The sequence below is a fragment of the Myxocyprinus asiaticus genome, chromosome 44 (assembly GCF_019703515.2).
Source record: "Myxocyprinus asiaticus isolate MX2 ecotype Aquarium Trade chromosome 44, UBuf_Myxa_2, whole genome shotgun sequence".
NCBI classification, from domain to species: domain Eukaryota; kingdom Metazoa; phylum Chordata; class Actinopteri; order Cypriniformes; family Catostomidae; genus Myxocyprinus; species Myxocyprinus asiaticus.
Window position 1 is genome coordinate 10,904,351 of NC_059387.1, and position 27,694 is coordinate 10,932,044.

Consider the following 27,694-nt stretch of genomic DNA (forward strand, 5'->3'; position numbering starts at 1 on the left):
TGGTAGTGCCATGAACAATTAACCGAAACAATAATACACAAGTCACGAGAAACTGTATGTATATCTGCGTTTTGTTGGCCATATCTTATAGCTACAACACATCTTTCAAAGCTGCACAAACTCACAAAAACAGTGAATCAGATTGTACAGAATCAGATTGTAAATCTGGATCCGGGATGCTATTACATAACAGAAGAGAAAGAGACATGAAAAGAGAGACAAACAAATAGAATACGAAAAGATACTTTGGGGGAAGTTTTCTGTTTTCTGCACAGAAAGTAAAACTTCTCATGACTGAAAAGTGAGTCCGAAGTTTTTCCGCTCTTATCATGGCTGTTGAGTTACAGAGTTGAAACAGGGTTGAGTTGAAAAGTGTAGCACCATAATTAAATACAAATTCTAAATGATGTTGTCTTGTAACCGGAGGGAACTGAGAATTTCTCTCTCTCTCTCTCTCTCTCTCTCTCTCTTTATTCAGCTGTGTGGAAACTCTGGGTGAAAGGATTAGTGGAGATTACACTAGGATCCTAGTTCAGATAACAACTTCACCCACAGCCTCCACCTCTTTCCTTCAATCATTGCGTAAAAAGCACCTGCAGTGAAAATGTTTTCATCTCAGTCGATGACAGTTGGGTAGCTCATTCTCTCGCACCCTGTCACCCTCATTGAGCCCACCGATGAAAAGTGTGGAAACCCTCCTCAGATATCCGTGTGTTCCAGCAGTCTGCTAGACCTCTAAGCTTACAAACCTCTAATCCTCAGACTTTGGCAGAAACAACTTTGGTATTATGGCCTAAAAAGGCATATTGAAAGTTTCTCAAGCCTTTTTGGTGGATTCTTTTGGCCGTCCATGTTGAGAAACAGATGTTGGCTGTCAGCCACCTTCTCAGTCTCATTGACTGAGAGCTCTTCTGGCAGTTAGCTTCAGTGACCCCGTTTACATGCACTTAAGGAAGCTGTTTCAGGTTTTTATAGAAAGCGGCGTTCTGAAATGCCATGTAAACAAGAATGCAGGTTTCCTTACGCCACTTAAGGGATTAAGAGAAAGCGGTTTAACACACCTAGGTTTCTCCTGGAGAATGCGATTTAACTGTCCCTGTAAACACACAAGCGGCAATCTCACAGGTTTTTGAAGAGTGCGCATGTGCGTGAACAGACCGGGGTAGCACACATCATCAGATGGAACCGAAGTAGTAAACAATGCAGAAAGACTTCAGCATTTCCGGGAGTACAGTAGGAAAAGCACATACACAACAAACTATACTCATTTATAAACACCAGTGTAAATTATTGACTGTCCCTTACCTCCACGTATATGCGCTCATACATTGGGGAATACCGGTGTTTTACGTAAGAGAGAAAACCCTACTATTGCTGCCAATTCCGCTGCAGGTCACAACAGAAAGTTAAGGAAACAAACACAGCAACAACTGTGGAATATATGTTCCACAGAAAATAAAATAAAAAGTCTTTCTCAGATGCCGTGTTTGTTATTTACACAAGCGTCGTGGGGATGTTACGTTGCTATGGAGAATGCTGCTTTCTCACCAAGCCGCATGTACACATGAGTTAAGAGTATGCTGCTTATACAGTACATGTAAACAGGAATGCAGCTTTCTCTCAATAAGCCGCATTCTCGCAATACGCTACTTCCTGATGTCCATGTAAACGCACTCACTGACCTCTCCTTTGAGCAGATTTGGCAGGCATTGTGTGGCTCTTTGAAAAGCTGCTCAGATTCTTGTAATATCACAATGATCAGGCCACTGAAAGCATTTTCAACAGACACACAACAGTGTTGTATCAGGTCTCTGTACTAATAGCTGGGTAATCCTTTTAGTTGAACTGTTAGTATGCTGTTGATCAGCAGCCACTCTTTCCAAGCGCCCTCAGACTGACAGCAAAATACATGCTTCTTATTACTAATATCATGTCTAACCCTAACCCTAACATGCTTGATGGATGGCTGATGATGTCTGCTTGATGTGCACGTGCAGTACCTTGATGGCCTCTTGGTTGTGTTCTCAGAAGACCAACAGTTTGAACCCATAATGTGTCTTCATTAATACTGAGAGCCTCTTACAACCATAGATCATGCAAATGACAGGCCTGTGCTATGCCACATTCACCAGATAATTGTGATTTGAGTGTGGGGGTCATTTTAGGGTTAGCTTATTAACATATGTATAGCCCAGTGGATTGGTCGTAAATATGATGTCTAAGTCACTCTTTCTCTTTATATATCTTCTTCCATTCACTCATCAATCTTTATCTTTCTTGCCTGTCATTTAAGCACTTAAACATCATAAGCCTGGGGTACTGAGCTGCCATTATGAAGTGACTATACATAATTTTGCTTGGAAAAGGAGCAAGTCCATTTAAAGTAAGTAAGTTCCCTCACTGGCCATTTTGGATCACATCTATTAGCCATTTCCAGTAATAAACAAACAAACAGTAAACAAAGAGGCAGTTAGCCCTTTTAAGTGAAAGATGGGGCAACAGCTGCCATATTTAGTCTTGCAATTTCTCTGTTTATTTATATACAAGTTACCCATCTCCTCCCCTTGTAGAGTCTCTGGAAAGCAAGAGCAGAATTTAGGAATGTTTATTGGATTTCCATAAAAAGAAATATTGTCTAGAGCAGTTGATTACGGTCAGCTTTGAGAATAAAGGGTTCTGTCAGTTTTACGTGCCATCTGTCAGCATATGCCAACAGACTGACCCTGCACTGATTATTACACAACATTGATAACTTAATTGAAATGATGCTGTATGTCAGAGCTTTTCTTGTTCATCCACTGCATGGCCATTACTAAAGGTCATGACCCATGACCCCTCCTTTGGCCCTAATGTGGGGTCCCATATGGGGCCCAGCCCTCTAATTCAGTAGTGGTGGATAACTGGGTTGGGCACACACACTCACAGAAAGACACAAAATACACACACACACACACACACACACACATGGTCAGAGAACATCTGAGGCCACAGAAGAAAAAAGATGCACTCAGGCTTTTTAATTCTGCCTTATTACTGTTAGTGTCAATATTGTAATGGAATAAAGTGGTACTGGTTAGATCGTTCCAGTTTGACATCCTAGGGTGCCCCTTTTCTTCATTATTAATGAGCGGATGAGGCACTTGGGTAAGGTGGAAGAATGATGAGCAAGAGATGAGAAAAAAGGGTGAAAAGATGTGAATAATTTACTGGCTTATGCTGGCATATGCAGCCACTGACATTTCAAAAGCTTCAGTTGCTGCAATTTGATATCGGTACGTACTGTATTTGGTTAGAATTTGTACAATTCCTTGTCTTGTTTTTGTGAACAGGCCCTAATGCAGAGGAAGGGGCACATGTCTCTAAGATTTTCAATCAAATGGATTTTGAACGCAAATTCCAAACGTAAATGCATTCGTATCTTTGATAATAAAACTGCATAATTATTGCAGTGTAAAAATGTGTTCTGCTGCAGAAATCATACATTCACAAGTCTACATTTTGACAATTGGGTCACACCTTCTGCAGATATGAAAATTATGCCATCTATCAATGCTCATGTTGCTTGAAACTCATATGACTTTTTTTTTTCCTGTGGAACAAAATGTTAAAGCTACATTTTTGAGCACGAGGCACTCGGGGGAATGCCCCCTTTAGAGTGTTTGGTGTTTTAGTCTAAAAGTACAATTTTAGTTGAGTGTGCAAGTAGACCCGGGTTCAAATAACAAACTAATATAAATATTGTGCATAACTAACATACAGTGCATAATATTAAAAAAAAAGTAGGCCTATAATATTTGTTCACTCAATAAATAAAACATATGTTTATAGCTTTAATTTTTTTATCATGTTAAATATTTCCACCTTACAGAAAAGTCTGAAAAAAATTTAAATAAATAAAAAATACAGGTAAATTGGGACAAAAAAAAAAAAAAAAAATCTTCTTAAAAGGGCTTTGGTCTAAAACAGAGAGTAAATCAGACTGATACTAAAAATGTTATTCTACATTAACAGTAAAGTTTGTTAGAGATGCAATGTTTTAAACTTTTTACTTTCCAAATCTAATGTTTTCTTGACCAAATTAATGAATATAACCTTTCTGTTTATCCGAACTAAAGCTTGTCAGTCATCCATGATTTTAGTTCTTTAATCTTCCCATTCAGTCAAAATGACGGATAATGATTTTATTTTCCAAACTAATAAAATGCACTGCTCTTGCATGAGATACTATAAAATCAGCAAGACGTAGCGCTATGTTAGTCTTTCACAATATCACATGGGAAAACAATTGAAAAACATTACAAACAGACACAAAACACATTCAGTGTAAACAGCCCCTAAGACAACTGACAACCTCAGGCACGACACTGAAAATTTCAAATGGATCAGATTTGGCCCACGCGCCGCCAGTTGAATAGGCCTGCTGTACAGTATATATTAGTTCAGTATTGCAACCTCAAAAATGTGTATGCTGTGAACACAGGTGTTGAGATGTGTATTTACAGTTGTTATTTTTAACTTCTTAAAATTGCGTCACTCCTGCACAAAATGCTGAAAAAACAGTGAGAGGATCACAATGGTCAAAGACATCCTTCTAGTGAATGTTTACATAGAAAAACAATTTGAAAACAGCGCTGACTGACATTAAAACATGTTCAGTATGAATGGCCCCTAATAAAGGACTGCAAAGTTGTTCAAAAGTAGGCTATTTTATTTTTCTTTGCTGTCATCCTATCTCACCTTGGGCACCAAGTGAGCCAGGACTGGCGCCACCTTGAAATAATTCGAAGCCTGACGCCCCTGCTATATACTTTTAAGTTTTAGTTCATGATTTTAATCTGTTCTGCATATTCCAGCAAATCCATGAAAGGTAAACCACCAGGAGTCATGCATCAGTAATAGCTGAAAATACATTTTGTCAGATAATCCCTTTTACAGATTCAATCACACAACTAACTCACACAACAGATGTCAAATAATACGCCGGTGGATGAGAAACACGGTGTCGGCGAGGGCCCAGGGTTGCCCACCTCTGAAACCGATCTCCACTTCCCTGCAACGGGTTGGTGCCCTGGCATCTGTCAGCTCGTCTGGAGAGGGGCTTTTGAGAGTGAGGTCAATGGTGTGTGTAATAAGCTAGCGCTAGCGGATGGCTAGTGCCCTTTCACATGCTGATTTTCCAGTCGATCCATTTGCATTAAGTGCAACCTAATTGCCAACTGCACCCTGATTATGGTGCGTGTCGGCCAGGATGAAATATGACCTCCCAAATGCACCCATTGCTGCTCAACTGATGTCAGAGAAACGTAAATCTATAGCTAAATTCAGCTCAAGTTTTTGGCAACAGTGAAATACTACCACTCGCACAGAATGATGTGTGCCTGAATTTATGGATAGAAGCACATAAATTAGTGCATACACTCTCTTTAACAGAACAATCCTTCTTTGTTCCTGAAGGTTATGTTTTCCACATTTCTTAATTCTGTCCTCTGTTCTCTTCCATTCTCCCTATTTCACCTGTGAAGCTGTCTGGATAAGTTTCCTAAAGATTGCTTCACACTGCCCCAACAAACATCAACATTCCAAACACTCAAAAGTGGAGTTTCTCAATCTTGGTCCTGGTAGATGCCAGCACTGTATATTTTGGATGTTTTCAAAACCCAAACAAAACCCCAAAAATGTTGGAGCTTAGTGGCATTTGTTGGGGAAGTTTGATCTTGTCTTAAGAAGAGAAGCTTGGTCGCCTCTGTTCATTTGCCATTTAACCAACCCCAGGCCAAAAGTTTCTCCAAATGTGACTCCTCAGTTAGTGGCTGATGGAATTTTGATGAGGTGGAGAGGAACAGCTGGAGTCTGCAATGGTTTAAGTGACCATATCGCCTCTTCTAGACTCTGGAGTCTTACTGGAGTTGTCAACGGTTGTAGTTGAGGGAGGAGGTTGAGCAGCTGTATGGGTTTTTGGAATGGCCACATGGTGCTTGAATGTTGATGCGCTGATGCAAATCACCAGACCGTTTTCCTGCAGTATTTCTCTTTTTCTTGGCAGAATAGTACTTTGGATAACTTCAAGGAGATATGTAACCTCCACTTTCTCTATGTCCCTCATTTTTATCCTGCCATACGTGGCTTTAAAAGTAGGAGTGCACAGATGTATTGACCGCTGTTATTTATCAGGCAATAACTGAGCAAATTAACACAATCGGCATATCAGTTATAAGCAGGGTTGGGAGGGTTACTTTTGAAATGTATTCCACTACAGATTACAGAATACATGCTGTAAAATGTAATTTGTAATGTATTTCGTTAGATTACTCAAGGTCAGTAACGTATTCTAAATACTTTGGATTACTTCTTCAGCACTGGTAGATTTTTTCACTTCTTTTGACTATAAAAACTCTGCCAGTACAGTAAGACAAAATACACACGTTAAAAATACATTCTCTGAAAAACCTAAATATCTTATGCACTGTTGTTTCTAAAACAAGATAAATCAAATTGATCTTGCTTTAAGGATTTTTAGATATTTTTACAGGAAAACAATAAAAATATATTATCGAATAAGATTTTTGCCCTAATATCAAAGGTCTTAACTAGAAAAAAAATGTAAAAAAAATAATAATTATGATCCAATGTGAATTTTCTTGATACAAAAAATTTGTGCCTGGTAACATGCATGTAAAATAGCTAGAAATAGCATTATAGCTTAGAGTAAAGCTGACAATTTACACAAGGTTTATTTCTATTTCTTCTGCTCCAAACTTACTTCAAACTCACTTCTCTGTCTGCTCGTTTGAATGTAACACATCATAAGAAAGAGTTTCAGCGCTGTTCAAATGCACTTTGGATCACATCATTTATATGTATAAATGTTTTCCATCTGAAAGGACTAAATATTAAATGAAACAAATGACAATAAAATGCAAAGTAATCTCTTCAGTAATCAAAATACTTTTTGAATGTAACTGTATTCTAATTACCAATTATTTTTATTGTAACTGTAGTGGAATACAGTTACTTATATTTTGTATTTTAAATACATGTATTCCGTTACTCCCAAAACCTGGTTATAAGCATGAAAACACTGATATGGAGGAAAACAAAAATGGTTATCTATAATTATTAATCAACACACTTTTTTTTTTTTATCTTATGTGTTCAAATTCACAATACAGAACATGTAATATTTAATTTTTGTTCTTTCTTGTTCTCACATTAATAAGGGCAAACCAGCGTTACAGATGTGACCGTTGTAAAAGTGGCACTTGCCTATACATGATGAGTGAAAACATCCAAAATGCTCACTACTCACTTTGGCTTCTGAGACATTGATTTGGTATCTGTTAAGGCTGTACAATTGATTGAGTAAAGATTTAAATTGCAATATGGTCTTGCACGATTACTAATCATTAAAAGCTGCATTTTAAAATGTAGTTTACATTTCAGTGCTTCAGTCAGCTCTTCAGTCAGCCCTCTACCGGTCTGGACTGTAATATTCATTATCCATTACGCCATGATAGAATTTAAAAGGGTGTTTTGTTCCTTTGGTAATAACAATTATTTTTCCATGATGTGGTTGACATTTCTGTGGAATCACCCAACATATGCATAGCATGAATTTGTAATGTTCTATTATATGCAGTACAGTACATACATGTAAAATATGAGTTCTGTTGTTTTGAACTGCAAAAATTAAAAGTGCAAAAATGTTTTAGAAGAACAAAATAACCTTGTTTTCAAAGCAATCATCATGCAGTGATATTTAGTTTTTTTTTTTTTTTTTTTATCTTTTTTTGTCTTTTTATCTTCTATTTATCTTTCATTGTGTCTGGCTCACTTTAAAATTTTGGCCTGTCATGTTTATTGTTGAACAATAGAAAAGCTTTTGCACCTCTTTGTACATTTTTAAAGCATAATCGGTATTGGTAGGCATAGTCTATAGTTTTTGGTTAAAATCAGTAAAGTATTGGCCAAAACATTTCATATTGGTCCATCTCTATTTAAAAGCTTAATGCATTACTTTCTCCTCAGGTGCTTATTTTGTTCCAGTTAGAACACTATGAATTTACTGTAAATCCACTCAGCTCCTCTGCGTCTAAATGGACTGTTCGCAACATGCTGACAGAGTTTATCGATAAAGACTCCACCAGACTTTAAAGATTGCGTTCACTTGTTATTGAGGGAGAGTTTCAACACTGAAACCATTAAGATCCTGGTGAACTCTATTACAAGCTTTATATATTTAATCTAGTTTAATAACTAGATTTTTACATTTTCTTTGTGGGTGGTTGCCAGGGCATTTCCAGGTGGTTGCTTTGGGGTTCTGGGTGGTTGCTAGGTGCTAAGTTTCTGGTTACTAGATATGGCTCAGGATTTTTTGTCTGTTTTATTGTACGCCAGGCTGAAATCACAAGTCCCATTTCATAGAAAAGTAATAGCACACATCTTCCCAACAAGTCACATGATTTGAGGCTTGTGGGGAAGCATTCACGTCCATAGAAAAAATGATGCAGGACGAGTTACACGCCAGATTATAATACTTTGGTTTAGTGGTTTGTTCAAATCCTTAACCCTAGTATAGCAATACTAATAGCTTGCTTTAGCAAACACTACTTATTAAAAGCAACACCACCATTATATAAAAATTTAGTTAACTGTTTAATTACTATAACAGTTACCATTTTAAATTCACTGTTAGATGTGCCCTTCAAAGGCAATCAATGTTGCAGACATTAACTGTGCCTATGTCATTAGTTGTGTCATGCCCTACCTCAAGCAGTGAGTAAGATTAATGAACTGGAGTACAATATTGAGACCTCAGTCAAAGTATATTGAAGGGTTGTGGGGTCTTAGACACATGTATGAGGCCCTGAATACATTGAACAGCCTAACCATGCTCTCTGCCACTCTCTCCGATTCGACCAATCAATGAGGCAGGATTAGTTGCCTTAACTTCAAAGTTAATCTTTTTCTTTATGGAGTCTGCAGCTGTCAGTCAAACCTTTGCTTTAATGCTCACTTCGAAGAACAAAATTATAAGCTGCAAACTTGCTCAAGTTTGCTACTAAGTTCAGAGTTTGATGCACAAAATCAGGTCATCGTGTTTTAACTTTTCGCATAGTTGAGGATTGCTGAAGCAATGTCAGCACATTCCTCACTAACACACTTTAAAGACCAATAAATTGAATTAAAGCATGGATTCCTAAAAATCCCAACATTCAAATATTTTTGGAGAAATCTGTCTGCAAAGTTTTAGTTAGATTAAGTTTACAATTAGTTTAGATTAAGTGTTTGGTACATACAGTAGCTGGATGGAATTTATGCAAACAAAGACTCACTGCCTTGACTGATCACTATTATCATTGCTTATGTGTAGGGTTAGGCTTTAAATCCTCAAAGTAATAATTAACCATTTAAAAAAAAAAAAAAAAAAAATGCATACTCTATATATCTTTAAAAAGGCCTTATCTTAATGGACAGATGGCATTTTATGTTTGTTTTTGGTTTTTATAGACAATATATGTATGAGATTGGAAAGCCCTTCATGACAATGATGGATTGGACTTAATAAATGATTAAGGTCTGGTCTTGGCGTGGACCAATATTTCTGTTTACCGGAACTTCTCTTGATTAAAGTGCTGCTTGTTAAATGTTTTGGACAACTGTCAAATTTCAGAGTGTGCCTCATGAGACAACATAGTGGATTGGGTGATACTAATGTAACATGCTTGTTTTTGTTGCTCTACTCCTGGAGAAACCTGGGGGTGTGGCCAATGGGCATTGCAGGAAGTGATCACTTTTTAATTGTCCTGTGCACAATCTGCCACCTACGCCAGCGAGAGAGCTTTTGTAATTATCACTATCAATTACAGACAGCTGTTTTGGTGCAGAGGTAAGGTTTTATAGCAATACTTGGATCACTGTGAAGGAGGAGGGAATGCAGCATGAAAGCTGGTGGACTGAGTAGCTGGCATCTGTTGTGCTTTTCCCTCTTCCTGTATGTTCCTTTTCCTTTGTCACTCTTGTTATTTTTATTTTCTTCCAGTCTGTCTTTCCCCTCACACTTCTTTGGGATGCTATGTTTATCTTAGCAACACATTTAAAAATTCAAATGTAGGTTTTTTTTAGAAGAATTTAGTTGTGGCGGTGAGGTTTGAATATGCAAGCACTACTCACATGTTTGTCAGAAAATAAAATAATATAAAGATAATTTTTAATCATGTGTTCTAAATTAATTAATTCAGAACCAGGTTGAGTGTTCTCATTTAAGTTAAGTGTTAAGACACAAGCTGGTAAAATTTTACTCCTAAAGGTCTGCTTTGTGTGTGTGTGTGTGTGAGAGAGAGAGAGAGAGATAGCGAGAGAAAGAGATGTGTTTGAATGTTAGCCAGACTAAAGAACTTTCTCACAAAGAGAAGCAGGTGCAAGATTTAGTCTCACTCTGGGTCTTTCTATCTCAACAGTAAAAAGACAGAGAGACAATTAAAAGTGTGAGAGCATGTCTGTATGAACAGTGAACCCAAATGTGTCGTTTCAGTCAGTGTCTTACAGGGATCAATTTGAACATCCGCACTTCTATAGGTTAGGAACGTTGAAGTGAGAGTGTGTGTCTGTGCGTTGTGCTAATAAGAGAGGCCTTTCTACTATATCATCATCTTTTTATTCCTCACAGAAGCCCTCCATGTGTCCCCAGGGAGGTTGTATGTGCAGGTGCTCACATACAGGAAGTAAACAGGGCCTCCACCCCTGACTTCACAATGGGGGGCTAGGTGCAACAGTCAGGGTTCCTGTCGTGCACTTAAGGGTCTCTTCGCCACATATACACGCATCCCTCGCCTTTCTAAAGGGGCCAGACTGCTTCTTTGTCATGCCGTTTGGGTATGGGAATGGAGATTTGTAGGCTACAAAGAAAAAAGCGAACGGAGTGAAGGGGAAAAAAGCATGCCTCTCATCTGCAGCAGGGGTGCTTATTAGGGAGCACCACCCCTCTGGGAAAGGAGCTCTTGGCAAAGAACATGGGGTTGTTAGGGGAACAGACATCAGTCAGGGGGTCCGTTGGTGAAGTCAGAGACCCCTAAGCCTGCAGCATTATCACCTCCTTTGTCAGATCTGCACCTGTCACTCATTCAATATGAGAACATGAACTGGTCAACATTTGATTCGCTTCCAGGCCTCTTTGTGCAAAAAGAATTTGAAAGAAATAAGTAGAAATAAAGGATAAGCGAGCAAGAGAAAAAGGAAAGAGATGGGGAAGATAAAAGAGATAAACAAGACAAAGGAAAACAGGCTGTGATGAACAGTGCTGGATAATGTTACTTTTAAAAGTAACTTTTTAGAATATTGTGTTATTCCTTAAAAAATTAACTAATTAATTAAAAAGTTACTTTTTATGGAAAATAAAGTGTTACGATACTTTTGCATTACTTTTGCATTACTTTTTTCTCACTGCCACTTTCTCTTCTGCTATGCTGTGCATTCCATACAAATAAGCCATGCATTGCATACAAGAGACATTACAGGTCATGCTATCTACTGTACAACACTCATATCAAAACAACATAGTAAACAAACAGATATTTAGATAGGTCTTCACGTCATATTTATAATAAAGAATCAATAGCATGAAATATGCATGATTTGTTTTTCCATCGACATGCCAGCCAATCTGAATAATGAAGAATAACCACTGTCTTACCTAAAGCAGCAAAGTCCAACACTTGAACCTGTATCATATGTCATCATATGCTGTGCCAATCGACAATGCCAGAGACCACTTGATGTTTTTCAAAAGTCAGGATAAAATTAAGTGGGGAATGCCAGTCTAACATGTTCAAGGAATGTGTCTGATAATAAAATTATATTTTTCACTTAAGTCATCTCAGTGCAAGCTTGTTTTGAGTTGATCCACGGTGCGTACAGATGCCACGTACCGGTTGATCGCATACAACTTCAAACATGCATATTTATACAACTTGAATGGAACAGTTTTGTCATAAAAATGGTTTGTTAATGAATCAAACTACTTGTTTATTATAAAACAAAAATTTAGAATCTTTTTAGAAATGTTCTCTGCATACACAATGTAGAATGTTGCTCGCAGCCACTGATCCAGAGTCAGCTTTTCTCATCCCATTCTCCCAGTTATGGGGAGCTGTAACACGGAGCAGTTCGGCTGCTCAGTGAATTGAGTGAGTATTTCACCCTGTATATCACACCGTGGCCTGTGGAAGGCTATTCTTATAATCCCTCTGCCTAAACGTGTTTACTGATTTTTTTAATGCAGTGTGTATTTACACATGAATCAGTCAGGTTTCACTCAACCGAATGTTGAATGTTAAATGCTTTAACGTGGAGCAGTTTGGATGCAAACTGATCCTAGGGCAGTTGTTATGGCAGTTTTAAAACAAAGAAATTCGGATGCACAAACAGTCAGCGATCATTCCACATTGTATGTAACTACAATCATGCCGTGGCCACAGGAAGACTTCTCCCGGTTTATGTCTTCGCTATATTATACCACAAAAATGTGTGTTTACACAATTTTAAATGCAGCGTACATGAATCAATCATGAAAAAACAAAGTTTCACTTATGAGGACACATTTCTTAACTCTCAGTTTGATTGTCATGACAAAGGCAAATTTTATGACGGCTGCTCATGTAAGTTCCAGCACACAACAAATCCACCACTGCAAATGATGTGTACAACTGGATTCCACCAAAGCATTCAGATTTACATTCCTTTACCAGCAATATTTAGCAGAATTTAAAACAAAAATCTCAGGGTGGGCTAAAAGAAGACTTGTTATGCTCTGCCCATCACTGTTAAGCATGGCTCATACTCTCTAGAACTACAATACCCATCAGGCGCACAAATATTACATCTTCATTGTCTATGCATCTCTGTTAGGCAATCCTCACACTCTCTAGAACTACAATGCCCGTTATGCACTACGACTCCTCTTCGAAGTTTGCACACTTTTTTCTCGCAATACGGTGAAAGAAGTGTTCAAAAGCAGTGCACTACTTTATTTAAAAAGTAACTCCGATATTATGGTCTAAAAAAAAATTATTGCGTTACTTTACTCGTTACTCAAAAAAAGTAATCTGATTACGCAAGGCGCATTACTTTTAACAGGCTACCCCCAACACTGGTGATGAAGGAAGGGAAAATTTGCACTCAGAAATGTATGCTGAAAAATATTGAAAGAGCACATGGTAAAACCTCAAACAGACTGACCCAAATATTAAGTAAAATTAAAACTCATACTCTGTACACAATATTATCATTGGGTCAGAATTATTTAATGTATTTTTTCTCCCTCATTGCATTCTAACTCACCAGACTGGCTGATGCACACTGATTTCCTGTGAAGATAAAAAAAAAAAAAAACACAAAAAAAAAAACAGTAAAGTTTCATTTTATCCCTTAAAATGACCAGCAGTAATTCTGATTAAATCTGTCCCCACTGTATGTACAGATTTCTAAAGGGAGCCCATAGATATGACAGTCTTTGAAGGGAATTGAGTCCTCAGGGTTATGGAATTAATATGACTTAAGCTTTGAGTTGATGCAATATGGCTGAAGGCACAAGCAAGTCCTCTTTTTATCTCCCATATCTCTTATTAAGAGATTTTGATTTGAAGGACATGGCAAGAAAGCAGATAGTCTGACAGAATATCGATTAAACGATAAGTCTGATAAAAGGAATCTGAGTCATACATTGGACATTTAACAGAGAGATTCACAAACGACATTGCGAATTTCTTGCTTTGGTTTGTTGAGGGAATGCTCAAGAGCAAGAACATATGTCAAGTTGAATTTATGACTATTTTAACTGAGTAGAATGACTGCAACATCTCTAAATCAAGATGTGGTCAAGCTGGATTTTGGAACATAGTAACTTGTTTTTTGTTGGCCCAAGGTGGTCTACCAGCACTAACCAGCTTGACTAAAATGGTCTTCCTGGTCATAACCAGGTCTGTTAGCTGGTATTCCATGTGATTTGTGATCTAGACCAGCTTGGACTAATTAAAGACCATAAATAAACGGCTTGGACCAGCTCAAAGCCAACTTTACCAAGGTGGTCTTCCAGGTCGAAACCAGGTTCACCAGCTGGTCATCCAGCTGATCAATGATAGACCAGCTTGGACCATAAATTTCTGGCTTGGACCAGCTAACAAACAGCTTGACAAAGGTACTCTTCTAGGTCGAAACCAGGTACACCAGCTGGTGCTTCAACTGATCAACCATCTAGATGAGCTCAGACCACCTAATGATCATAAATGAGGCTAATGGGCCAGCTAGAATTAATATAAAAACCAGCTAACATCAGATGCTGGATTTGGCTGGATTTTCCATTAGTGAAGCACAGCATGACCAACTCTCCTAAAGTAATGGACTAGCCAAAAGACAAGACTCACACAGTCACAGACAAAGACACTTGCACAGGCATATGTTGGAGTCCCTGGTGCTTCTAGGCAGAGTTTATAAGCAAAGGATTTACAACATCAGACTTAATATTGGATTAATTCATCTGTTTCACTACCATAGCATTCTACATTCTCTTTCCAGGCTAAATTGCTTTCCAATCTACAATCACTGTATCCATAAAGCACATGGTAATAACTTGGAGTGCTTCACTTCATCTCTCCCAGTGGGGTTCTGCCTCTTGTTTCCATTTTTTGTCCTTTCGTTTTAACTAGACATTATCTCTGTGCTGCCACATCGAGTTTGAACAGGTGAAGGGCCCTGTTTAGTCAGACACCCCTGATGTTAGCACTACCCATGCATCACACTCTATTCAGTTTAATCTGCGACAATAACTTTCTGTCTTCAGAGAAATTGCTTTCTGGGGCCCATAAAGTAAACAGGCAAAAGGTGTTATTCAGCATACTGAGAGACAGAAAGAGAGAGAAACAGAGATACAGAAAGAGAGAGAGAGGGAGAGAGAGAGAGAGAGAGAGGTAGACAGTTTGGTCGAGGGAAAGTATGGATGGGAAAAAGAGAAAAGGATGGGTTGAGACAGAGAAAATGGGGTGCAGACAATCGCAAACTGACCTTTCAGTCAGAACACACACAGACAGATATTGAATGAGTCTCATTGTACTGGGAGAATTAAACTGCTGGCTTGTTAAATGTTGTGGCATATGGATATTTTATCTCTCTCTGCCTTTAATTGCTTTACTGTCAGAATCTCTCTTTAGGTAGGAGAGACCAAAATAAACATGAAGATGTCTCTAGCCCGGAGAGGCTCGACAGTGTGCTATCTCTCAAACAACACAACCCCGTCCTCTAAGCCAGCTTCGGGTTGCATACCGCCTGACCTTTAATCTGATGCATAAACAGGAGGCTGAGGGAAAGCGATCCCTCATCATCCTCGTCTCTTACCCTACCGCCTCCTCACCAACCTTGATTGTTTTGCTTATGGGTGCATTTGTTCTAATTGTTGCTGCTTTTTTTACACAAACTGTTGCCGGTCTTTGTGAGCTCTTGTTTAGCGAGGCCAAGCAACTGACGTTGATGCATGCCCGGAGGTATTTATAACCCACGTGACACCTGATGTCAAGTGTGCATTGAGACTAATCATTTGTAGTGATTTTGGAGACTTCATGGACTCCACCGACCAGATAGAAAGATTTGTCCTCTTTATAAAGGAGGATTGAATTGTCAGAGTGAATGGGGTGGCTGGCCGCCACTGCTCAATGCACAAGAGCGCTCTTTTACATTTACATTTCAACTGTGCTAATTCCTCAGAGCCACTTTTGTGAGGATTTATTGCCAAATTGTCCAATGAGACTGAGCGTATTTGAACCAAAGATAACAGTAAAGTCAGAAGTTTACATACACCTTAGCCAAATACATTTAAACTCAGTTTTTCACAAGTCCTGACATTTAATCATAGAAAAAATTCCCTGTCTTAGGTCAGTTTGGATCACTACTTTATTTTAAGAATTTTAAATGTCAGGATAATAGTAGAGAGAATGATTTATTTCAGCTTTTATTCCTTTCATCACATTCCCAGTGGGTAAGAAGTTTAAATACACTTTGTTAGTATTTGATAGCATTGCCTTTAAATTGTTTAACTTGGGTCAAACATTTTGGGTAGCCTTCCACAAGCTTCTCACAATAAGTTGCTGGAATTTTGGCCCATTCCTCCAGACAGAACTGGTGTAACTGAGTCAAGTTTGTAGGCCTCCTTGCTCGCACATGCTTTTTCAGTTCTGCCCACAAATTTTCTATCGGATTGAGGTCAGGACTTTGTGATGACCACTCCAATACCTTAACTTTGTTGTCCTTAAGCCATTTTGCCACAACTTTGGAGGTAGGCTTGGGGTCATTGTCCATTTGGAAGACCCATTTGTGACCGAGCTTTAACTTCCTGGCTGATGTCTTAATATGTTGCTTCACTATATCCATATAATTTTCCTTCCTCATGATGCCATCTATTTTGTGAAGTGCACCAGTCCCTCCTGCAGCAAAGCACCCCCACAACATGATGCTGCGACCCCTATGCTTCACGGTTGGGATGTGTTCTTTAGGTTGCAAACCTCACCCTTTTTCCTCCAATCATAAAATGGTCATTATGGCTTTCATTATGGGTATCATCAGACCAGAGGACATTTCTCCAAAAAGTAAGATCTTTGTCCCCATGTGCACTTGCAAACTGTAGTCTGACTTTTTTATGGCAGTTTTGGAGCAGTGGCTTCTTCCTTGCTGAGCAGCCTTTCAGGTTATGCCGATATAGGACTTGTTTTTCTGTGAATATAGATACTTGTTTGCTCCAGCATTTTAACAAGGTCCTTTGCTGTTGTTCTGGGATTGATTTGCACTTTTCGCACCAAACTACACTCATCTCTAGGAGACAGAATGCGTCTCCTTCTTGAGCGGTATGATGGCTACGTGGTCCCATGGTGTTTATACTTGCATACTATAACAAGTTCTTAGTTTGGGGCAATGGAGGAGTCAGGAGACAACGAAGCAGGTTCAAGGTCAGTCCTTTTATTTGGAACCACACAATCGACAGTAACTATCGATAATAGAGAAAACGTAAATAAATGAAAACACTAAACATAAACACGATATCTCTCTCTCTCTCTCTCTCTCTCTCTCTCTCTCTCTCTCTCTCTCTCTCTCTCTCTCTCTCTCTCTCTCTCTGGGTATTGGATGTCGTGCTTGACGAGCCCCCTCTCTGATGCTTCGGTGTCCTTTTAAGCCTTCCTCCACTATCACTATAATGAGAGACATGTGTTAGAAATAATTATGAGCCAGGTGATGAGCCTTACCGCTCTCCCTCTCCCGCAGACCGACACATGACCACGCCCCCCATGCCACACATACTATTGTTGTACAGATGAACATGGTAACTTCAAGCATTTGGAAATTGCTCCCAAGTATGATCCACAAGGAAGACTTGTGGAGGTCCATGATTTTTTTGTTTGTTTTTTTTTTTCTGAGGTCTTTGCTGATTTCTTTTGATTTTCCCATAATGGGAAAGCAAAGAGGCACTGAGCTTGAAGGTAGGCCTTAAAATACATCCACAGGTACACCTCCAATTGACTCCAGTTAGCCTATCAGAAACTAATTGGCTAATTGCCCAAAGGCTTTACATCATTTTCTGGAATTTTCAAAGCTGCTTAAAGGCACAGCTAACTCAGTGTATGTAAAGTTCTGACGCATTGTGATATAGTCAATTAAAAGTGAAACAATCTGTCTGTAAACAATTGTTGGAAAAATTACTTGTGTCGTGCACAAAGTAGATGTCCTAAAAGACTTGCCAAAACTATAGTTTGCTAATATGAAATCTGTGGAGTGGTTCAAAAAAGAGTTTTATTGACTTCAACCTAAGTGTATGTAAACTTCTGACTTCAACTGTATGTGGGGTGGCAAAGGGCTTCAACGAAAGCCCTCATGTTGTTCAGACTGAATCTTGTCATTTCTCTGATGAAAACACTGCATAGACCAATATGAATTTCCATGCTGTTTCAGGCTGGTTTATGCTGTTCTGGTGCTGATCTAACTAATGAACTAGCATGGTGATGCTAGTTAACCATAAATGCTGGTTAACCAGCATAATACTTATGGTGAAGCTGGTTGATCATAGAACACTTAAACTGATCACACTGTGAATGCAGTTTTGCTGCTGAAATTGTGTTCATGCATGAATTAAAAATATCTGAATGAGTGTGACTCTTGTCATTAATTCAGTTGAATGGGGTTGATTTCAGGGTACATAAAATTTCAGAAGCTTCATGTCGATTTCCCATGTGATCTGCTTGGAAAATTTGCTGGTTAAACTAGTTAAAAAGCTTGGTGAGAACACCAGCAAACAAAACACAACATGCTTTGGTGACCAGCAATGCTGATCATTTCAGCTGGGTTGAACAATCTTTTGAAGTTCTCACTCTATAATTTAGTCCAATTCATGCGTAGGTTTTCCTTGTGATCTTGTTCCGTTTATGGTTCCAGTTCATCAACACCAATTCCATGTTTTAATTGTTTGACAATCTTGTCAGCTCTATGTGCCCATGACTCATAGTGCCCTTTACCACATCTGGGGTTGTAAAAGTTCATTTTTCATTTTCTAAATTGATCCTTTCAACCAAGATGGAAGGTCATTTGAGGTTAGATGTAGGTTGGTTGGTCATTTAGTTATTCACTGGGCTGATCCCGAGGCTCAGCTGGTTACCAGACTCAGTGACTCTTTGTGACAGACTTAGCTTTTAGTCTCTTTAACCTTTCCAGGGTCTCACTTAGGCATTTATGACCAGATCTCTTCTGTTTGTTTTGGAGTCAGAGGATTCAGTGGAATGCTGTTCCTAAGCAGGGGGATTAAGCTAATGGCACCTTCTGACTCCTCCATGTCCATTTCCTAATGGATGAAGAAGAGAATCCATTAAGCATGTGCCCAGACAGGAGTGCAGAATGATGGTTTAGTGTCATGACTGGGGCCCACCAGTCCCCTAAACAACATTATCTGTAATTCAATCAAACAGCTAGCGCTTTGATATTACCCATCCTTGTGACATACCACTGCTTATGGTTTGCAACACAATTAGGCTCCCTTCTGGATGACATGATCATGAACAAGACCATATCCTGTTCATTTGCAGATCTTCCTTCTATTGTTCTTCCCAAATAAATCTTTGTTTGTTTGTCCATTTCATGTGCACCGCTCAAAGCTTGTTAGTGTTCCTCTCGCCGCGGGCGCAAACACCAGGCGTGTTGCCACCCAATGCTAATGTGTAATCACATGTTTACAGGAGCTAATGGCCAAATTAATTTCCTCTCACAGATGTGCGGTAATGGCCGAGTGATTTGTTTATTTTTCTCAGGCTTTCACTGCTTCGTGAGGAAGAGTGGTCTTCAGATGTCTGCAAACTTTCCACCAGAAAAATCCACCAATACGCCTGCAAGTCTTTAACTTAATCTCTTTAAACATGCTGTAAAATAACTCATTTTGAAAATGTTTTGCATGGGCTTTAGCTCCAACTTTGTTGTTCTTCACTTCAGTCAGCCTATCACTTGACGTTTCTTAGGGAACAGTCTTTTTTCATGTTGCTACTTTTGCTAAAATGTCGGTAAATGTCAGTGGATGAAGATGATACACTTTGCACATTTTGTGATAACTTTCCAAATGGCATTTTTTTTTTTTTTTAATTCAGCCCTGCATTTGGCCAAAAAGCTCCCATTTTCAGTTGATAGTGTCTCACTGGGTTGAAAATATGCTATCTTTTTTTTCTTTTCTTACCGTGCACATTTTAGTGGATTTAATATACTTGGTATTAGTAAGCACAAGATTTTAAATGAAGGACACATATAGGTTTGATCCTTTAAAGTGGGCGAGCAGATTACCTGCATGTATTTTCAACACCAAATGCACACAGCATACGACCCAATGATCTGCTTAATTTGAAACACCCCCATTTTCACTGCCTTGCAAATGCATTTGATGGCCCTCGAGCTCCTTCACCATCACATATGAATATAGGAATAGGGTGTTAAATGAAGTAAAGCTAAAAAACAATTGTTTCTAATGGCTGCATAGAACAACAGAATGAGAACATTAAGTCATCATGGCTCATGCGATTCTCATTCGGCTCCATTTGTATTTTATGTGTGGCCATTTAGCGGTGGTTTTAATTAATTTGATTGGCAATGTGTCGGAGTGGCCATTTCAATCAGTGGGCTGTTCTTGCTTGCGATCTACAATTATGAGCACATTTAGACCAGATGTCTCATCTTAAGTAAACTATCAGTGTCAGTGCAGTCTTAGCCACCTGTATCAGCTCCCTGCAGAGACAATATATCTGTCATTCAATTGTATGCTGATCTGCTTTGCCATATGCTGCTTTTTACTTTATTCCTGGTGCTCCGTATTTTCAGCAAGCTTATGTTTGACCTCTTTGTGTTTACGTTAGGGGTGTGTAAAGCTATATATTTTCAAAATGGACTAGCTGGTTGGTTGCCAGACCAACCAAATGACTAATCAGTCTTACTGTATTATTAGGATGGTTTCAGGTTTGTTTTGGGTTTTTTCTCCCTTTTTTTTAGGGTCTTCTACCTTACTTGTCCTTCTTTCTCCCTCTCTTGCTCTCTCTCTCTCTCCATATAAATGAGCTGTAATATCAGACAGGGTGTTGTATCATAATGAGAGGTTTGTCACCAGCGGCCCGTGTGGTGGAGTAGATAAAAAGCTGAGCTTGATTAGCGGGACAAGGCATATTGATTCCTATTGACAGTCACTTTCCCCAGCTCTTAATGAAACAAATGCAAATGAGTCTCTCTGAGTTCCACTTAAGGAGATACAGGCCTTTGACTCCCTGTCTTAAGGGGGACATGTATCATTCATTGGCTATGGTTCACTGGTGAGACCTTCATGGAAATGGTCAGTCTGTTTCATGTTCTCAGTATGCTGGTGAGCTCAGGCCAACTGTGGAAAAAGTAATGGACTGTGTTCATACTTGCAATTTAGTCAAATGGTAGGGCAATGTGGGGCATGTGGACTTGAATGGTGCTTGTGTTATTGATTTAGGAAAGAAATTTTACTCTTAAAGCCAATATGAAAAAAGAATGGAATCTATTTACTATATGTTCCTGGTCTTACTGTGGAGGAAAAAAAAAAAAAAAAGAAATATATATATATATATATATATATATATATATATATATATATATATATATATATATATATTGCTTGCAAAGGCACTTTTAGGCACTTGTGAAAAATGTTGCATAGTGAGGATGTCTTCAAAAATAATGCCATAAATAGTTTTCATTTATCAATTAACATCATACAAAGTCCAGTAAACATAAAAAAAAAAAAACTAAATCAATATTTGGTGTGGCCACCTTTGTCTTTAAAACAGCCCCAATTCTCCTAGGTACACCTGGACACAGTTTTTCTTGGTTGTTGGCAGATAGGATGTACCAAGCTTCTTGGATAATTCACCACAGTTCTTCTATCTATTTAGGCTGTCTCATGTAATCCCAGACTGACTCGATGTTCAGTGGGGGGGCTCTGTAGTGGCAATGCCATCTCTTGCAGAGCGACCTCTTCTTCTATTCTAATCTTTTCTATTTGCAAAAGTAAGGTTTGGGAGTCTAAAATGTATTTTTCCTAATGACACACTAAAGCGGAAGATATAAATAACCATCTTAAGACAAATGTTTTTGTGAAACAACATCGTAAGTGCCAATAAACGGATGATTTCATACAAAGGTACACTGCAGTCTTCAAAGACAAAGGACAACTGGCTCTAACAAGGACAGAAAGAGATGTGGAAGGCCAGATACAACTAAACAAGAGGATAAGTACATCAGAGTCTCTATTTTGAGAAATACAGTTGTGCTCAAAAGTTTGCATACCAGAAATTGTGAAATATTGGCATTGATTTTAAAAATATGACTGATCATGCAAAAAACTGTCTTTTATTTAAGGATAGTGATCATATGAAGCCATTTGTCATCACATAGTTGTTTGGCTCCTTTTTAAATCATAATGATAACAGAAATCACCCAAATGGCCCTGATCAAAAGTTTACATACCCTTGAAAGTTTGGCCTTGTTACAGACACACAAGGTGACACACACAGGTTTAAATGGCAATTAAAGGTTAATTTCCCACACCTGTGGCTTTTTAATTAGTGTCTGTGCATAAATAGTCAAAGAGTTTGTTAGCTCTCACATGGATGCACTGAGCAGGCTAGATACTGAGCCATGGGGAGCAGAAAAGAACTGTCAAAAGACCTGCGTAACAAGGTAATGGAACTTTATAAAGATGGAAAAGGATATAAAAAGATATCCAAAGCCTTGAAAATGGCAGTCAGTACTGTTCAATCACTTATTAAGAAGTGGAAAATTCGGGGATCTCTTGATACCAAGCCAAAGTCAGGTAGACAAAGAAAGATTTCAGCCAACTGTCAGAAGAATTGTTCAGGATACAAAGAAAAATCCACAGGTAACCTCAGGAGAAATACAGGCTGCTCTGGAAAAAGATGGTGTGGTTGTTTCAGGGAGCACAATACGACGATACTTGAATCAAAATGAGCTGCATGGTCGAGTTGCCAGAAAGAAGCCTTTACTGCGCCAATGCCACAAAAAAGCCTGGTTACAGTATGCCCAACAACACCTTGACATACCTCACAGCTTCTGGCACACTGTAATTTGGAGTGATGAGACGAAAATAGAGCTTTATGGTCACAACCATAAGCGCTATGTTTGGAGAGGGGTCAACAAGGCCTATAGTGAAAAGAATACCATCCCCACTGTGAAGTATGTTGGTGGCTCACTGATGTTTTGGGGGTGTGTGAGCTCTAAAGGCATGGGGAATCTTGTGAAAATTGATGGCAAGATGAATGCAGCATGTTATCAGAAAATACTGGCAGACAATTTGCATTCATCTGCACGAAAGCTGCGCATGGGATGCTCTTGGACTTTCCAGCACGACAATGACCCTAAGCACAAGGACAAGTTGACCCTCCAGTGGTTACAGCAGAAAAAGGTGATTGTTCTGGAGTGGCCATCACAGTCTCCTGACCTTAATATCATCAAGCCACTCTGGGGAGATCTCAAATTTGCAGTTCATGCAAGAAAACCAAAGACTTTGCATGACCTGGAGGCATTTTGCCAAGACGAATGGGCAGCTATACCACCTGCAAGAATTTGGGGCCTCATAGACAACTATTACAAAAGACTGCATGCTGTCATTGATGCTAAACGGGGCAATACACAGTATTAAGAACTAAGGGTATGCAGACTTTTGAACAGGGGACATTTCATTTTTTTCTTTGTTGCCATGTTTTGTTTTATGATTGTGCCATTCTGTTATAACCTACAGTTGAATATGAATCCCATAAGAAATAAAAGAAATGTGTTTTGCCTGCTCACTCATGTTTTCTTTAAAAATGGTACATATTTTACCAATTCTCCAAGGGTATGCAAAATTTTGAGCACAACAGTAGATGCCTCACATGTCCTCAGCTGACAGCTTCATCGAATTCTACCCGCTCAACACCAGTTTCATGTACAACAGTAAAGAGAAGGCCCAGGGCTGCAGGCCTTATGGGGAGAATTGCTTAGAAAAAACTTTTGAAAATAATAAAATCAAAAAGAAAAGGTTAGAGTGGGCAAAAAACACTGACATTGAACAACAGATAATTGGAAAAGAGTGTTATGGATCTTAACCCCATTGAGCTTTTGTGGGATCAGCTAGACTGTAAGGTTCGTGAGAAGTGCCCGACAAGACAGCCACATCTATGGCAAGTGCTACAGGAAGTGTGGGGTGAAATGTCACCTGAGTATCTGAACAAACTGACAGCTAGAATGCCAAGGATCTGCAAAGCTGTCATTGCTGCACATGGAGGATTTTTTGATGAGAACTCTTTGAAGTAGTTTAAGAAGTTCTGAACAAATTTCAAATTGTAATAGTAATTTTTCACATTATTAATGTCCTGACTATACATTGTGATCAGTTGAATGACACTTTAGTGAATAAAAGTACCAATTTCTTTCCATAAGAGCAAAATCTGTACATTATTCCAAACTTTTGGCCGCCAGTGTGTGTGTGTGTGTGTGTGTGTGTGTGTGTATAATGTAATGCAATTTAATTGTATTTTATTTAATGTACTTTTTTCAGTGTCTTTGTCTTGTTTTCCATAAATAAATATTGAAATAGGCAAGAGATTTATTTGAGAAATCTAAGGATATTTAGATATTTTAAACATAATTCTACTAAAATTGACTGAATTTTATGCTTGAAACAAGAAAACCCAAATTCCCTGTGGGGTAGGTAAAATTATCTTTTGTGAAGGATTTTTAGTTAACTTGAAAAAGCTACACAAAAATACTGATAAAGAAAAATTATATTTTGCAGTGTAGAAACCACTTTTCACAATCCTAACAAGAATTTTTTTTGTTCTCTTTAAATATCCTTTTTTTCATTTGGAAATATATCACATTTTGGAAGTAAAATGGGTTGCAAAATCTATTCCATGATGACTTAAAAACATGCTATACTCTACCATATTATATTTTCTTTATCATCTGTTGTTTACCATCTGCCCATTGTCCGTATCAGGTTGATGTTTGAAGAGGATATATGATCAGTTGTCCTGTTTTTCTCTTCTGTTCTCTATAGCAACAGACTGGCACCTAGCAACCATGATCGGATACAGCGGCTACGGCAGGAGTTCCAGCAGGCCAAGCACGAGGAAGACCCAGATGACCGCCGTCACTCCTACAGCTTTCAACAGCAACCATGGGTGAGAGTGCAAGACCTCTCCAGCCAATAGACTTCATGTCTTTATTTTACCCCACTAATTCTGGGAAAACCTCAGCTTAGCATGAGATAAGACCATTAACCCTTCCCAGTATGCACCTCTGGCACGATATTTCAGAAAACTCAAATTAGTTCTTAGATGACCTCTAGTGTAATGTGTTTGCAGATGCCGCTTGGTTTGATATTTTGTATCTATTGCAATGAAATTCAGATATTTTAATTGTGGCTTAAGTGCCCACATACATGGTGTTTGTTCTATAAGGTAGTTTGGTTATTTTTGTATTTCAATGGAGAAGTGTCAGCTTGTTTCATTATCTTTACTAATGCATCTCACAGTTTATTTGTCCTCGAACCTTGCTTGTGTTTGTTAGGTCTACACCGAGGTGAATATGTTTTAACACTGTGTCCTTGAAAGTCACTGCTTCATTTATAGTGAGAGGTTAGAGGCTAGGCATTATTTTATTCTTATCAGCAAGTTAAAATAATATACACAGCTCAAGAGGCTGGGAACGGAGTTGCGAGGGGTCAAAGGTCAAATAGCTGTGTGTCTTTACTCTGTGATGGCCCTAGCCAGACATGGCGGTCTGTCCTGTTACTTCCTATTAAATGCACTGGGGGGATTTTAAAAGATGACAGACTAATAACCTCGAGGAATAGAACCATTTCCTAAATTAGAGGTCAGCTCTCTGACCCTGTCCTCCCTGCTACATATTTGGCCTCCATTTTCCTCCCTGGACTTGAATAGCTCTACAGAGATTAGAATGTGTTAAGTGCAATTAATGCATTAATGCTGTCTTTCAAGGGAGATCAGAGCTGCAGAGAGAAGCAAAACCCCAAAAATTGGCATCTCTGACACTGGATACATTAGTTGCTTAAAAGTGAAGTAATTTCTACAGCAATAGCGATATCAAATGGAATTCCAAAAATCTTTTTTTTTTTTAGAAAATGTGAGTGGTACTTACCCACACCGTTGCCGCCATGATGCTAGGGTGTTTCTTGGGTGTTCTGGGTCGATGCTAGGATGTTGCTTGGTGATGGGTGGTTGTTTACTGGCCTAAGTGAAAAGATCCCACCCCCAAGTCTATGATATGCTGGTCCCTAGATATGACTTGGGTTCCTCCTTCAGTGTAAGAGTATTGGATTGTTTTGCCTGTTTTTTTTGTTTTGTTTTGTTTTTTGCTAGGCAAAAATTGCAAATTTGAATGCTAAGAAAAGTAGTAGCACACCTCTTCTCATCTGTTCACATTTTGAGGTATCATTCGTGTCCGAAGCGCAAATGGTGCAGGAAGATTTAATGGAATATTTCGGTTTCAGTACAAGTTTGGTTTAAACAATGTCAAACAAAAGAGAGTGCTTCAAAAGTGGGGTATAAACTTGAGGTGCTCTATGGTCAAGATGTCATATTAGTCAAAAAAAAAAAAAAAAAGGCTAAATTACCATGGCACTCTTAATACATACAAAGCCTTTATTATCACATGGCAGCATACAAAATGTTAAAACTCTCCTACACGTTTCAGCATAGCCATGTGATATTAAAGGCGTTTTATGTATTAAGAGTGTCATTTAGTTGATAGTTGATTTCTGGACAAGTAAAGCTTAATCTATGGCAGGGGTCGGCAACCTATGGCACACGGAGGTGTAAACACTGGCACGCCGGCAATGGCGAGAGAGGAGAAGACTATTTTATTTATATAAATTCTGCACATGCATTCCAATCTACATCTTGATGTAATCCTTCCTCATGATCACGCAGCGTGTTTTCATCAGCTGAATTGGAGCCTAAACACTATGAAAGTGTGATGAGACTTGCGCTGCGCGTGCAAGCCATTTGCACATTACGAGCCGGCAGCGCTTCACGCGAGTAAATGCACTCGCTTTGCTACAGTGATGCTGCGCATATAATAGCCTACATTCCGTGTTTCATTTGTTTGTTTGTTTTGCTTTCAGAACAACATGTGATGTAATAAGGAAAACACCACTATTAATCCTTGAGATTTCCAACCCAGCATACAGGTACACCCTCCTTAAACCATGCTCACATTCAGAATTACAGTAAACGATTAAAAGAGAAAAAATAAACCCATATCGTGGGGTTCAAAAATCTATTCAATAGTCTATTCAAAGTATAAATGAAACCTGGAAATATGGTTTCAGGATTCTGCAGGTGCAATTCACCGAAAAGAGCTAAATAGTTGATTGGCTTGTTATGCGTGAATGGCTTTTTAGACTCCTGTTCAGCTGATGAAAACACGCTGCGATCATGACGAATGATTACATCAAGATGTAGATTGGAATGCAGGTGCGAAAAACTTCATATAAATAAAATAGCCTGCTACTCTTGCTGTTGCTTGCATGCTAGTGATTGCATGATTACAATGACATAATATTAAAAATATTTAAGATTCCACACAAATCAGTAATCTAATAAGCAAATTTGTGACATTAACTGTGTTAACTCAAAAGGACAGGTTTATTTTCATCAAAGCACTTTCACAAGATGCTCTGTGAAAATTCACATGTAGGATCATGAGGGGGGTGGGGGGGTTGTTCACATAGCCATTGACCAGGAAAATAAAAAATGGCACTCTGTGTCAAAAAGTTTGCCGATCCCTGATCTTTGGTATTTTGAATGGGGCCAATTTTTGGAGGGTTTACAAGCAGAAATGTATAATTATAATTTTATAAAAGCACAATGAATTCTTCTGTTAAAACTTTTGTGTTATTTGAGCTGTAAAATAGTTTAAATTGTCATTTTTACTGTTGTATTAGGGTTTTAGGGTTTACAGCATTATATCGTCACTGCAACAAAGTAGTAAAATTGAATATAACTTTATGCAGAAAGGATTAGTAAGCGATTTTATCACACAACAATCATCATAACATGCATTTTATTTACATCTTGTGGCTATACTTGTGAAACAG

General features: G+C 38.5%; 1 protein-coding gene across 2 annotated transcripts in view; it reads left to right on the forward strand.

Annotated features, from left to right (window-relative positions):
- The window catches only part of pard3aa (par-3 family cell polarity regulator alpha, a), a 689,440-nt gene that overhangs the window by 638,870 nt on the left and 22,876 nt on the right, over nt 1-27,694 (forward strand). For both annotated transcript variants that reach the window (XM_051687637.1, XM_051687638.1), the window contains one exon: nt 24,632-24,755. In XM_051687637.1, coding sequence (XP_051543597.1) covers nt 24,632-24,755 — 124 coding nt within the window. The remainder of the gene's footprint in view (nt 1-24,631; nt 24,756-27,694) is intronic.